The sequence below is a fragment of the Astatotilapia calliptera genome, chromosome 4 (assembly GCF_900246225.1).
Source record: "Astatotilapia calliptera chromosome 4, fAstCal1.2, whole genome shotgun sequence".
Classification (NCBI taxonomy): domain Eukaryota; kingdom Metazoa; phylum Chordata; class Actinopteri; order Cichliformes; family Cichlidae; genus Astatotilapia; species Astatotilapia calliptera.
Window position 1 is genome coordinate 18,093,985 of NC_039305.1, and position 15,557 is coordinate 18,109,541.

General features: G+C 42.5%; 1 protein-coding gene across 1 annotated transcript; it reads right to left on the reverse strand.

The window, feature by feature from the left end:
* Window positions 1-6,201: 6,201 nt before the first annotated feature.
* LOC113020037 (WAP, Kazal, immunoglobulin, Kunitz and NTR domain-containing protein 2-like) lies at window positions 6,202-9,934 on the reverse strand. The gene is made up of 3 exons (XM_026163705.1): window positions 9,349-9,934; window positions 8,238-8,554; window positions 6,202-8,040 (listed from the first exon to the last, which is right to left on the reverse strand). Exons 1-3 carry the CDS (start codon window positions 9,559-9,561, stop codon window positions 6,840-6,842), a joined length of 1,731 nt encoding a protein of 576 aa, XP_026019490.1. The 5' UTR covers window positions 9,562-9,934; the 3' UTR covers window positions 6,202-6,839.
* Between the last annotated feature and the right edge of the window lie 5,623 nt (window positions 9,935-15,557).

A 15,557-nucleotide genomic window follows, 5' to 3' on the forward strand; every position in this document is an offset into this window, starting at 1 on the left:
CTGGGATTACTGGGATTTTTCCCACCAACTATCTCGAGGATTTCCAGAGAATGGTCTAAAAAAGAGAAAACATCCATTAAGCAGTAGATTTCTGGGAGAACATGCCTTGTTGATGTCAAAGGAGAGTGGCCAGACTGCTTCACGCTGATAGGAAGGCAACAGTAACTCACACTCTTTATAACCAAGAGCATCTTTGAATGCACACTCTTGAAGCAGATGGGCTATAGCAGCAGAAGACCACACCAGGTGTCACTTTTGTATGTTAAGAACAAGAAAGTGGGGCTATAATTCACGTGGTTCAATGAAATTGGACAACAGGTGATTGGAAAAATCTTGCCCGGTCTGATGAGTCTTAAATTCAGCTGCAACTTGGATGGTTTTTCAGAATTTGATGCAAATGCCATGAAAACATGGACCCGTCCTGCCTTGTATCAACAGTTCAGGCTTGTGGTGATGTGATTATATGGGGGACGTTTTCTTGCTACACTCTAAGCCCCTTAGTACTAACTGAGTATCTCTGAAACATCACAGCCTACCCGAGAATTGTTGCTGGCCATGTCCATCCCTTTATGGCTACAGTGTAAATATCTTCTGATGGCTGCTTCCAGCAGGATAACACACAATGTCACAAAGCTCAAACAATCTCTGGTTTCTTGAACATGACAATGAGTTCATTGTACTCAAATGGCCTCAACAGCCATCAGATCTCAGTCCAACAGAGCACCTTTGGAATGTGGTAGAACGGAAGATTTACATCATGGAAGTGCAGCCTACAAATCTGGAGCAACTGTGTGATGCTATCATGTCAACATGGACCAAAACATCTGAGGAATGTCTCCATCACTTTGTTGCTGAATCTATGATAGTTTTGAAGGCAAGAGGGTTTCCAGCCTGGTGCTCTTAAAGTGTACCTAATAAAATGCCATGTGAGTGTACATTTTACAGCAGCCATTGTTGGGTTTAGTAACGTAACAGTAACTTCAGTACTGCTTTATTACTTCTTAAGAGGTGTTTGTAGATTTTAGTTTGTGTCTTTGTCCTGTCTTCCTCCTCTCACCCCAACTGATCATGGCAGATGGCCGCCCCTCCCCAAGCCTGGTTCTGCTGGAGTTTTCTTCCTGTTAAATGAGAGTTTTTTCTTCCCACTTTTGCCAAAGTGCTTACTCATAAGGAGTCATATGATTGTTTTCTCTGCTTTCTTTGCATTATTATTGGATCTTTATCTTACAATATAAATCGCCTTGAGGCAACTGTTATTGTGATTTGGCGCCATATAAATAAAATTGAATTGAAGTGAATTGAAATGGAGGTGATTGTTGGGACTGGAACGTCTTTTCATATTCATGAAAACAAAACAATCATTCTTGGTGTGCGCCAATAATCACATACAGCATTGGATGTATGCCAGGGAAGACACTAGTAGTCATTTTTATGCTGTTACAAAAACACCTATACACTGAGATGTTGATATGTTGACAAATATAAAGCATGATTTGCAGAGATTTATTATCTGTGATCACTTAGCTTCATGCAAGCACCACTGGCTTCATTGTTCCAGCTCTGAGCTAAACCAGGTGGTTCCTGTAGGCCTATAGCATTACCACTTTAAAGTTAGCTTTTGGGGTACCAGTGGTATCCAAAGACAGTTGTCATCCTTGCTAACAGCGTCTCGGCACCTCAAACCTACTAGTCAAACTAGTACATAAAGACAGATTCAGACATCACACATCATATTTGTACCACTCAAAGATATATGACGCGAGACGGTTTGTCTTTCATGTTTGCCTTTGTGTAGTAGTAGTCTTAAGTACCAGCATCCCAAAATCCCCCATGTCCTTCCGTCTCTATAAGCAGATTTCTTTTCTCTGCTCTGCATCTAATCATATGTAAGGTAGGTCATTCACATTCACAAGAGACTGGCTCCTCTTGTTTCCACTCCTGATAGCATCTGGTCTCTGCAGCCTTTCTGCTGGGCCACACGAGGACAATGGTCCTTGTCCCAAAATAGAACAATGAGAAATCCCTAAAAATAACCATGTGTGATGTTGGTTTGGGATTAGCATATTTTGTCCCAAAACATCCCTCTCTCCCAGCCCCCCTCCTCCAGGCTTTCTCTATTTTTTTGGCCACTCCCTGTCCTCTTTCTCCCTCAGTGCTGTCAGCTTTTTCTCTGCCTCTCTGTTATTCACATTTCAGGGCGATGGCAACTAAACCTGATTTTCACTCTTGCATTTTCTTGCCTCTTCATTTGCAGGTGACACTGAAATAGGCAATTTTGAGCCTGCATTATCATGCACTGAGCAGGTACTATTTTTAGAAAGTTAAAGATGAGTGGGGAAAAGAATCCCCAGGAGTCAGCAGCAGCAGTTTTATGTTCTGGACAATTTACACCCTCCTAATGCTACAACGACCTTTCTACTCTCATCGCTCACGTATCCAAGTCTCCACCCCCCCTTTGCTCTGTGCTCTGCTTTCATCTCCTTCTCCTTTCTCGATCAAACGTCCACAGACCTTTCATTCACCACACATGCCACATGTCTTGAAAAATAAACGAGAGACAGAGAAAACTGCTGTGGCCAGATTGTGAGCTTGTAAAGTGAGTTTCACAAGCACTTGTTTGCCGTTTGTTCAAATATGATCCGGCCTCTGTGTAAGTGGAAAAATTCCTGCTTACCAACTCATCAGTTACCTCTAGCAACATCACATTAATGCACTGAGCTCAATCTGCATTTTATCTTGATAATTTATGGCTTTCTGTTTTCTTTGGCCTTCTCTGTATTCTTCCCCATCTGGCACATTTTAGTGTACATACAGACCAGCTGTGCTCCGAAGAGATGCTACTGAGAATGTGTGCGTGTTCATGAAGTACTAGCACATCCAAAGCATTGGGCACGAGCTCCACGACCATCTGGCTGCCTGCTTGTGGATTCATTCATAAGGTAAAATGACACACTGTGTGTATGTGTTTGTGTGTAGGAACATTTGGAAATCTATAATATATTCATACAGTGCTGTGCAAAAGTCTTGAGCCACCCTCATTTCTCTGTATTTTGCTTATAAGGAGCCAGACTTTAAAGCAAGTTTGAGCAATAGATCACCAGACTTCTTGATGGTCTTTAAGAATTTTGGACGGCTTCTTCACTCATTCTTGTCTGGTCCTTGTACCTGATCATTTTCAGAATGGTTTTTGAACCACTGTTGTGTCTGCACAAAACACACTCACAGCAAAGAACTAGTTTTAAATCGTATCTTTAGGCACTCTGTTACTATTTTTGTTCACGTTTCTTTAGTTGATGTATGAAATGTGCCAAAGATAACACAGTTTGATAGGCATAAAGGGGTATTTGTGCACTAATCAGGTGATTCACAAAGAGCTGTAGGGTGAAAATCTGTCAGACTGGTGTTCAGTCTGAGGAAACTGGACAAGTGGAGGATAAAAGAAGAAGTGGCAGACCTAAAAACTATCTCCAGCAAATGAACGGTATCTGAAAATCATAACCTCAAGAAACAGGAAGAAATCTTGACACAGAACCTGAGAGATGCATCTGGCCCTTCAGTTGATCCATCTGCTGTTCACTGAAGACCAGAAATGGTCTCAGTGGCTGTCAAGGAGCTATTTTTAGGGAGTGGAAACAGGCAGGGAACGCTGAGATATGCCAAATTCCAAAAGAAGTGGACTGAAAAATCACAGTCAGTATGTGAAGAGGAGGAAGTTTAACAGTAAGTGTCTACAGCCATCTGTAAAACACGGTGGAGGCTCTGTCATGGTTTCAGCCAGTGGTGTTGGGGATCTTGTCACAGTTGATGAAATTATGAATACAGAAAAAAAAAACATCAGATTTTAAACCGCTATGCAATATCATCTGGAGAGTGTCTGACTGGCAATGTGTTAACACACTGCCAGCCTGGTAAAAACACACTCGAGTAGAAAAACACTCAGTGTGTCATAGATTGGCCTCCCCAGAGCCCAGACATTAACATCATTGAACCAGCATGCGATCATCTTGGCAGAGAACAGAACAAAAGGCAGCCAACATCTAAAGAAGAGCTTTGACCGTCCTTCATAGCCTGTATGTACCCGTACCTGTATGTATAGTTTAATGATATTATTAACAAAATACAAAAAAATGAGGGGCAGCTCAAGACTCACAACTGTAATATAATCAGCCCCAGGTATATTAGAAACAAAGGTCCCGTTAAACTTACCTTATTTCTCACTACACTCTTATTCGTATTTTGAACTATGTGTATTTAATGAACAGTAAATATAGATGAAAGACAACTATCAGTCCGATTTAACGTTATATTATTTAAATGTACTTAGGCAAGCTTACAATGGCTCATGGCTCGCTTTTCTCTTTTTTTTAAGTACTCTGCTGCCACCCAGTGGACAAACACAATGACTGCTGAAAAGAAAAATCAGTAGTGTAATTTTCTTCGTATCCACCACACAACAACGGCCCATTATGCAACTAAAAAATGTACTATTAGTTCTGATTACATTTAATTTTGGTGTCCTGGTCCAAGATTTAATCTAAACAGCCTCTTAAAATAAGCAACATGTTAGACTCACTGATCCATTTTTTTATACTTTAAATTGAAAGGCTGCATTTTCAAACTGCTTTGACTTATTTCAGTATGTTAGAATATAAAGACATTGGCAGCTGATAACTGTTCAAATTGTTGACTTGAATGTTTCTAAATGATTGCAAACACCAACACAGGATAAGAAAAACTGAAATTATTTGTTTATTTGTTCACAAATAACCAAAATCTTGTGATGTGATTGCGAGACATAGAAATGATGCAAGGACGGCCTCTACTCTGTTTCTATTTCATATCACATATGTGTGTATTTTTTTAATAGCTATAGATTTGATCAAATTATAATGAATATGGACATTGGTTGTGCAACATATCTAATGTATAACGTAATTTCATTTATTTATTTTTTTCAATTAGTCATCTTAAAGTGAAAGTAAATCACCGCTCTGAATACTTGGAAGATCTTCAGTGATATTGTGTCACTGAGGGCACTCTGCCCCTCCCCCCTTTGTACCTGCGGCTGTCTGGCTGATTATTATGGTCTGTCTGGCCGGCTGCCTGGCTGGTGGTCTCTAAGTGAACTTGATACTGAAATCAGCAGCCAGCTGTGATGTGTAGTACATCAAGGAGGCTGTGCGGAGCTCTGTCTGGAGCTCAGCCAGTCACTTAACACTTGTCAACAGTTCTAATGAAAGTGGCCTTTTCCTTGGTGGCCTCTTTTTCATTAGCAGGGTCAGAGGTCGCCGCCCAAGGCTGGTTGTCGGTCGGTGGGAAGGAGGTTGAGGATGAGGGCTGAGGAAGAGGGCTGAGGAAGGGATTTAGAGAAGGGGATATAAGGCCAGAGGGGAAAGGAGGGAGGGGAGAACATTCAAAGGCTAGCTGGCGCTATGATCAGCTGATCCAGCTCACAAAGCATTTATAAACCCTGCCTCGATTCTCAAATTACAAAAACCTGCAAGGCTGATTTTCTTTTCGTCATTGTCACCATCCACAACCAAGATCTTACCGTGAAAACATTAAAGCGTTTTCAGAATAACTGCATGTGCTGAAGGTCTGCACTGACTTGCTTGCTTCATGAGTTACCTTCCCCTGCTCCTGCTTAACTTATTACACCCTTTTACACCCCTTCCACTCCTCTCTCTGTTCTCTATTATGTCCCCTAAACACAGATGTGGCCAACTGAGGGAGCGAAAGAGAGAGAATCAGCCAACATCCCCTCCTCCTCCCCCTCCTCCTCTTCCCCTTCACTGCGGCCTCTTGCACATGAAAGGGACCGTGCAAGGCCAATGGATGGCCGGTGGGGTGTGTGCTATGCGAGGGCCCCAGACCCAGACACAACACAACACACAGCTCCACAGGCCACCACAGCTGTGCTGGAATGTGACCTGTTTCGAATTTTAATGCCAGACTCGGCCCTGCGTGTGTGTCTCTGTGTGTGTGTAGAAGGAGGAGGACATGGATGGAGGGACATCAACTACAGAACAACATGCACTGCCCGCCTTAACGCTTTGACAAATTGTGGCAGTGTCTGGTATTTCTCCTTCAGCAGAGGAAACAGCATTTAAAAAAATCAAGAAGGAAGGAACATTTTTCAAGATTAGCTTTATTTATTTGCTATCATGTTTTATACATGTTTTAATGAACATTAATGTAGGATATCATAGACAAAATAAAAAACATATCTGGTCCCTATGCAATTAGATCAACAGAGCTAGATCAGTAAAAATAAATATGAAGTACACAAGTCCACGTACAAACACATGGAAACTCAAAAAAAATCGAAAAATAAAAACAATTGTCCAGAAAATGGAACCGAAGAGCTTATTTGATTCTGGTTGATAAACTGAGGCATTATAGTGGGCTTAAGTGCTGAGGACAGATGTTACAAAATATCAACTGTGAGATACCCATCAAAAAATTAAAGCAACTATACTAATCTTATTAGGATATGCTGATATACGAGTGGCATTAGTGTATATTTGGGTAACATTTGGAAAGGAAAAGGATTAAATACTTTAAACAGGGTAAATGCTTCTGACTATTAATATGCCACTTGCTTAATCCAGACAGTGTACCCCACAACTGAATAAAAAGAAATAACACAGTGAACAGTACGGATGATGTAAAATGTTTTTCTGAGACCTTCTGAGCTGTGTGGAAAATGAGAGAGGAAAGAAAACAACCTGCAGATACGTTTCTAGTTTTGCGTTTGTTGGCAGTCAGTCTGACTGTTGAGGTCACTGGATTTATCTGAAAATGACAACCTGTAATGAGCTTTCAGTTGCTATCAGAGTCTACTGGACGGTGGAGAAATCTTTAATGAAATCGCAGGTTTTCTTGCTGATAATCTCACGCAGCTTCCTGATTCTGCGATTGCTCGAGGAGCCTACAAAGCTGTCGGGCTGCAGGATGGCCATGCCGTTGTGGACGTCCCCCATGATAATGAGCTGCCCGTCGGCTACAGTGATGTTGGGGCAGGGGCAGTTCCAGTCCATGTTTAGAAGAGTCACCTCGAGTGGTTCTTTGCCAAAGAATCTAAGACCCATCTTCTCATCCTTCAAGATCTCCTCCACCGTCACCAAAGCGTGGCCCGACTCTTGTTCCTCTGTCAGCTCGGTCACCCGGCCGAGGATCACGAAGTCGCTCTTGCAGAAGCTGGCCACCATCTTGCCTCGGGGTTTGCACACCTTGCAGTTGTTGTTCTTCGGAAAGGGGCACATCTCTTCACAGGCCTCTTTAGATTGAAAGTTGTTCTCGTTGCCACCGCAGCCTCCGTACACAAACGACTGGCACTTTTTGAGAGTGCTGCTATAAGCCCAGCGGGGCTCGTAGGCTTTGCAGGGGCCTTGAAGGCTTGGAAGGCTACAGGGAGCTGCCAGCTCTCCTCCGCATGACAGCATGCAGGCTTCGTAGGTGTCAAAGTGGTTTCTGTTTTTGTTGCACTGACTGTAGGTAAAGGTGAAGCAGTTGTTCCTCTTTGGTTCATAATACCAGCTTATGCTCTCTTCCCCACAGTCATCCGTGTCTGGACTCTTAAGGCACTCGGCAGCTGGAAAAGGCAGGTTGGTGCTGTTCCCCTCTGGATTTTTACTTTTCGTTTCTTTCTTGATCACTACCAGAGGATAGTGTGATGACACACTTCCTCCAACATTTCTGGCTGTGCACGTATAGATTCCAGCATCCTGAAGTTGCGCGTTGTATATAACTAGCTGACCGATGTTAGTGACCACGACGTTCCCTCGGACGTGATTGGGTCTCATTACGATATTCTCTTTCCCTTTCAGTTGCTTCTCCCAGGTGATTTCCGGACGCGGCTTTCCAGACACTTCACACAGGAAGGTGGCTGTCTCACCCACAAAGACAGCCTGCTGGCTGGGTCCATTGTGTATGGCGGGAAGCTGGATGTCAGTCGGGAGGGTGGTCTGGAGGGCGGTGGTGGGATGTAATGTGGTCTCCACGGGGAGTGGGCTGGTGTTTGGCCAGGTCAGGTGGTACCTGTAGGTAATAAATCAGAGCCAGTTAATGTCTGAGGTTCTTCTTTCATTCCCATTGGGATGTTTTGTACACAAAACACATTAATATTGCTAAACTAAAGTTTAGAGGAGAGTCTCAATTTTTAAGACTGAAGAAGGACAACGTTACCTTGTTACCAAAAAGCAAACAGTAGAGATCTAAAATACTTAACATGTTACCTGCAGGTGACCTCAGAGATAGAGATACCCTTGGAACAGGCCTCAGCGTCCATGTAGCACTTGTTATAATACGTCATGCCATCAGATGCACACGTGAAGTGGGGTTCCCTCTCACAGCGGTCTCGGCACTTACAAACTGGCTGGCCATCCCAGATGTCACACTCGGACCCTTGCTGAGAGCACATGAACTTGTCGCAGGTGGCACCCTTTGGCATTCCAATGGGGCCCTTGTTCCCTTTGATGTCTATATAGCGTGCTGCCACACAGCTCTTGTTACCGCATACATTAGGGCAGCACTTCTCAAAAGTCTCACAGTCCTAAAGTTTGAAGAGAAAATAACACTTTTCTACCACATATCAGCAGTGAATGGAATCACGTGAACTGGACAAAACAGAGAAGACACTTTAAGGCAGGGATGTCAAAAGTGGAAAAAGAGGAAGTTTTCTGTCATTTAATTGTTTATCTGTTACTTAACTATATTGGTGTAGAATGAACGGCAGTGCAGGTGGAGTCTTTATCGCTAGAAAAAGCTGTAAAACGTATGACAATACAGCTAAAAGTTCAAAATCGTTGCACTTCACATTTTCCAAACCCTTCCAGAGGGCCAGATTGGAGTCTTTGCCAGCCCAAATGTAGTCCCCGAGCCTTATGTTTGACACCCCTGCTTTAAAGTTTAAAGAAGTCATATTTTGTGTTCACATTTTTCATTTGAGATACATTTTTGTCTTGAGGATTCTTTAAATACTGTTTACAACAGTATTGGCCAATGTGTGACGGGTGGAATAAAAACTTTGAAAGGAGTAAGTTTAGTTATAAATGCACTCCTGGTACATGACCTCGCCACAGAGGTTATTTTGGCTGTGTTCAGTTTCTATTACAGTGCAAAAGGAAGGTAATACTTTAATCTACGTAAAAACACAAATTATTCCCACTGATCAGTCTTAACTCCTCTTTTTGTTCAGCCTCGACCGTTTTAACTTCAGTATTCAGTAGCAATGAATGAATTTAAATGATTTTTCTTGAAATGCAGTTTTTTTTCTCTTATTTTTAAATCCAGTTTGCCTAAATCTCGGCTGCACGCGAACATTTTACAAGCAGTAAGAGAACTCACCTGATCGGATTCGCACTCGCGCATGCAGGTGCTCATAGCATCCACCCACAGGTTAGGGTTCAGATCGTTCGGGCAAAGACCTGCGTGAGAGTACACCACTTTTGCCACAGACATGGGCATTGCTCTCACACGGCAGCTGTCTATGTAAAGGAGTAGAGTATAGCAATGTCCAAGAAGAAACCAGATCCATCGGTGAAACAGCATCCACCACATATCCGGCGCGTAATGGAAGCACTAAAATGCAGAAAATACAACCGGGTCTCGCCGACTTTAGGGCTTTTAAGATGTCTTTACACTAAGTCCAGTCGCGTGAAATTTTAAAAAGAAAAAGAGACGACGAATAAAATTGAAGGTAGAAAAAAAAAAGGCGTTTGCGGGACCGGGACCGATCTTGAGAGCTGTCCGGGTTTTTTTTTTTTCTTCCTACGTTGATAGAGGCAGAGGATGAGGGCTGTGGTGGTGCGAACCCCTTTAAGGTCTAGCTACATGAATTACAGTGACCCGTCTACTCGGACAGCATAAACCCAGCTGAGTTACAGTCATGAACAACTTAATTAAAAGTTCGCCAACAGTTTGCAGGCGTTGTTTCACAGAAGACTGGTGAGACACCTGTGCGTAAGGCGCTGCCTGCCTTAACCCTTAACTTGCAATGTCGGTGAAAAGTAGCGATGATTCCGAAATTATATCGGGAGTTTAACACCATTTAGTATCCATGAAAAGAGAAATGTAAACTATTAATAAATGTGACGTCGTGGTTTGGCACGAGCTCATTCATTCTCATTTGTCAGTGTTAAGATTTTATTCAGTATATGAAGAAAAAAACGCTACTATCCTGTAGCATATTAAGCTTTGAGTGGGCTTCTGTTCAGAGATAATGTTTTACACAGACTGCGTATCACTTCATCTTAGTGATAATGCGCAGTGATTACTGTAAAATCTCACCGGCTCGTCTGAAGAAAATGTGACTCTCCAGAAGATAGCGCCAAACTCAGTGCAGTTCCGTCGGGTCTTTGCCTTCTGTACGCAGAGACCACCAAATAGTGCCTGGTTCATTCAGTCTTCTTGGGGTGAAATGCAGATGTGGCTGCACTCTGTCGGCTATTATAACTGTTTTCGCACGGATTTGAACATTTTTATTTTGGATAATAGGTCTTTACCCATCTACTTTGTTTTACGTTTCAATGTCTTCCCACCGGGAAACGATTCTGTGCCTCACAAACTCTGATTCACACTTTTCAGACAGAAAACAATTATGACGGCGCACCAGATGGTGTCATACATGTCAGGATCTCTGTTCAAGTTTTTAATTCCTGTTATTTATAGAGACATGTAAAACTATAACAATGTTAATTTCTGCTTCTTACTATTTTGAAAAGAGGTTTTTAACATTATTAGTGTGTTAAATCAAAATCAGTCTCAAACTGCTAAATAAGGAATAACCACTGATTTTCCTTTAATGACTCTTACTGATAAGTTAGTCAATTATAAACTGAATAGAAATTGGTGTTTAACTTTCTTAACTAAAAGCTTTGCAGTGTCTGGAAACCTAAAAGGAAAAACTTTAGGCAGGGCATGCTGCAGTAAAGGAGAGTCTGCAGGGTCATTTGGCAGCTATCACAATATTGACATGCAGGACGTCACAAATAGTACAGCTTGAAATCACGCTGTGAGAAACTGTATCATTTCCCGCAAAAGGCAATTCCAGGAAGTGCTGCAGAAGAGAAGGCCTCAAAACAAAACAAATAGGTTGGAGGTCTGCTTGGTGTGAACAAAACCACAGGAACAAAGGGTTTTCTATAGTCCTCACTTTAAGCCTTTGCTTGTGTTAAATAGCTGGTGCAGCTTTAAAGGAATAAAAATGTTTACATTTTGAAAGCTTCTGCGTCTCTATATGTGTGTGTGAGAGAGGTAAAGAGCATGGTTATGTCGGCTGTGCTTCCCAAGCTGAGTCCCTGCTGAGCCTGAAGAGGCCCACTGTTCTTTAGGCCGAGCCCTGCAGTCCCATTCTCCTCTCCTGTCTGTTAGCCCTGTCTGAGGGCACTTGTATAAACACAGACACATAAAAAGGAAGTATATAGAGAATGTGTTTAACACTGATTATAAAGATTCACCTATGGACGTGCATACAGTCACAGTCAAGATATGTTTTTACTGTCTGCTCACTCACACCCCCACCACCACAGACCCCCCCACCCCTAACCTTCAACCCTCAAGACCCTGCATTCCCAGCATAGTCGACACTGGTGCTTACGGGGCATGTCAAATATTGAATAAAGCTACACGGAGGACCCCATGCAGCCCACCAGTCTATCTTCCTTCAGAACATATATTGTCTGAAAACAGACCTTGACTTTGACCTTCTCTGTGCACCCTCTCCATGTGTCTGTGCCGACCGAACAGTCCAAGAACCTGACAATTTTATGTTTGTAATAATAAGAATAAAATATATTACGATTTTATGCTTATTATACATTATATAATATACAATCAAAAGCCTGATAACAGGTTGAAGGACAGTTTTGCTATAGGAGTTGCTCTGCCAAAAGTCGAAAATCACTAAAGAGTTTGTTGGATGTGACAGAGAACATCACTGGCAGAAGCCTTCCTGCCATTAAGGACATCTACTTCCAGCAGTGTTTGCATGAGCAATAAGGGGCCAAGGATGGCACCCTGGGGAACGCCAGTTCTAACCATCGGTATTTCTCCCTTAGAAGTTTGGATTTTACTTCAAATATTCAAAATTACATTTTATCCTGTTTTAAGTGTTCAATAGACGTTCAGTATCCTCGCATTAGTCAAAAATGTGGACATGCCGTCTCATTTTTCAAAGAAGAAATTGACAAATAACTCTAAATATATTTCATATTTTAGAGTCCTCAAAGTAGCCACCCTTTGCTTTGTTGACAGTGCCGCAAACCCTCGGACTTCTCTCAATGAGCTTCATGATGTGGTCACCTGAGATGGTTTTCACTTCACAGGTGTGCCTTGTCAGGGTTCATTTGTGGAATTCCTTGCCTTCCTAATGGGATTGGGACCATCAGTTGTGTTGTGCAGAAGTCAGGTTGGTAAACAGCTGACAACCCCATTTGACAGCTGTTAGAATTCCCATTATGGCAAGAACCAATCAGCTAAGTAAAGAGAAACAACAGTCCATCATTACTTTAAGAACTGAAGCTCAGTTGGTCTGGAAAATTGGCAAAACTTTGAATATGTCCCCAAGTGCGGTCACAAAAACCATTAAGTGCTACGATGAAACTGGTTCAAATGTAAACCGCCCCCGGAAAGGAAGACCAGGAGTCACCTCTGCTGCTGAGGATAAATTCATCCAAGCCAGCAGCCTTAGAAATTGCAAGTTAACAGCACCTCAGATTAGAGCCCAGATAAATGCCACACAGAGTTCCACTGGTCCAATGGCTGCTAAGAAACCACTACTAAGGAAACGCAACAAGCAGAAGAGATTTGTTTGGGCCGGGAAACACAAGGAATGGACATTAGACCAGTGGAAATCTGTACTTTGGTCTGACAAGTCCAAATTTGAGATCTTTGGTTTCACCTGCCATGTCTTTGCGCAGAAAACGGATGGTCTCTATATGCATGGTTTCCACCGTGAAGCACGGAGGAGGAGTGTTATGATGTGGGGGTGCTTTGCTGGTGACACTGTTGGGGATTTATTCAAACCTGAAGGCACACTGAACCAGCATGGCTACCACAGCATCCTGCAGCAACATGCCATCACAACCAGTTTGCGTTTAGTTGGACCATCATTTATTTTTCAACAGGACAATGACCCCAAACACACCTCCAAAGTGGGTAAGGGCTGTTTGACCAAGAAGGAGAGTGATGGAGTCCTGCTCCAGGTGGCCTGGCCTCCACAGTCACCTGACCTAAACCCAATCGAGATGGCTTACGATGAGATGGACTGCAGAGTGAAGGCAAAGGGCCAACAAGTGCTCAGCATCTCTGGGAACTCCTTCAAGACTGCTGGAAAAACTATTTCAGGTGATGACCTCATGAAGCTCGTCGAGAGAATGCCAAGAGTGTGCAAAGCAATAATCAAAGCAAAGGGCGGCTATGCTGAAAAATCTAAAATCGAAAACATGTTTTGAGTTATTTCCCACGTTTTGTTTACTACATAATTCCATGTGTTCATTCATAATTTCTACACTGTAAACAGTGATGAAAATAAAGAAGAACCATTAAATGAGAAGGTGTGTCTAAACGTTTGACTGGTAGTGTACCTGCAAATAACATCACCTTCTGCCTTTATTTGTAAAAATGCTTCAGGGGTTCTGCACCACGTCGATCCACAGATGCTTTTGCCCACGATTGAAGTCTGGGGATCTGGTGGGGCTGGTTTAAAAACAATGAAGGTGTTATGACTGTTCATACTAAGCTTATTATGAGTGGCTCATTCCATAACAAAGGAGAAGGACACGTCCAGCCACAGCAGGGACCTAAGCCGATTTTTCAGTCTAGACACACAGCATGTCAATGAGAGACATGTAGGAATACACACACAGATAATGTATGCAGTACATCTCACTAGAAATGCCTCGTCTCTCTTTGTAAATTGGCTTGCATTTTCTGAAGACACACACATACATACACGCACGCATGCTTAACTTCTGGAACGCAATTCTGTGTATATTATGCAATATTTGTGCTCTGCAGATTTGCTGTCTCTGAACATCTGGTCACCACATGAACGCCGCTGTATTCATTTCGCTGAAAAGGTTAAGGATTTCACACATACAAGTATCAGGACTTAGGTGATGTTTATGTTCTTTAAAACCAAAAAGGAACATAACAAAATGTGTTGTCAGCTAAGTCCATACCAGAACGATGCACAACACTGGCTTGCTGTGCAAACGTTAAAGTAAAATGAACTTAACCACAGCTGGATGGCGTAGCAGCACGGAGCGATTAGCGCGATATCTCATTTTATCGTATCTTGAAATAAATGCCTAAAGTACACTCAACGGCCACTTCATGTACCTGATTAACTACTCGTTAACACTAACATCTAATCAGCCAATCACATGGCAGCAACTCTGTAGCTTTAGGTAAGTAGACATGGTCACGATGACCTGCTAGCCTTTAAACTGAGTATCAGAACATAACTATTTCTTGGCTTTAAAGAGATTGGTTTGAGAAAAAGAGAAAATAATCCAGTGAGCAGCAGTTCTCTGAGCAAAAGAGCCTTCATGTCAGAAGACAGAGAATAGCCACACAGCTTCAAGCTGATGAGGCAACAATAACTCAAATAATCACTTCTTACAGCCAAGGTATGCAGAAGAGCATGTCTGAATGCACAACACCTTGAATTTTGAAGCAGATGGGCTACAGCAGCAGAAAGCCACACCTCGGCGCCACCCCTGTCAGCTAAGAACAGGAAACAGAGGTTACAATTCACACAATTCCACAAACAAGGAAAAAAGACTGGGGAAAAAATGCCACTTTGTCCAACAATCATTCAGATGGCAGGGTCACAATTTAACATCAACAGCATGAAAGCATGGACCCATCCTGCCTTGTTTCAACAGTTCAGGCTGGTGATGGTGCTGCGATGGTGCGAAGGTTATTTTCATGGCAAATTTTCGGCCCCTTAGTACCAATTATGCATTGTTTAAATACCACAGCCTACCTGAATATTATTGCTGACCATGGTCATCCTTTTATGAAAAGTGTATCCATCTTCTGATGGCTGCTTCCAGCAGGATAACAAGCGAGCTCACAAAGATCACATCATGAATCTTGAGCGTGGCAATAAGTTGCCTGCACTCAAAGGGCTTCCACAGTCACCAGATCACAATCCAACAGAGCACCTTTGGGATGTGGCAGAACAGGAAGATTGACATCAGATGCTACCATGTCGATACGGCCCAACATTTCCGAGGAATGTTTTCAGCACCTTGTTGAATCTATGCCACGAAGAACAACGGCAGCTCTGAATCGGATCAGTCCACTACTGGCAAAGTGTACCTAATGAAGTGGCATATAACTGTAACGGCAGCATTTAAAATGTAAATGTCAAGCAACTCCTTGACTCCTGACTGGCTGATTGATGTATGCAAGCTATGAGCAATGTGATGACACTATGAGAATCATCTTATCAAATGTACCTTGGTAAGAGTTTAATATACTTCCCTGTGGTTTTATTATACTTAGATTTGGATTTGTATAGCTAACAACATACAAATGGAAAAATA

Bases quoted from the DNA above. Each gene is read 5' to 3' on its own strand.
- LOC113020037 (XM_026163705.1), bottom strand. From the start codon at position 9,561: ATGTGGTGGATGCTGTTTCACCGATGGATCTGGTTTCTTCTTGGACAT. The intron at 8,555-9,348 runs GTGAGTTCTCTT...TTCAAACTTTAG, and splicing joins GCGAGTGCGAATCCGATCAG to GACTGTGAGACTTTTGAGAA. The intron at 8,041-8,237 runs GTAACATGTTAA...TATTACCTACAG, and splicing joins ATCTCTGAGGTCACCTGCAG to GTACCACCTGACCTGGCCAA.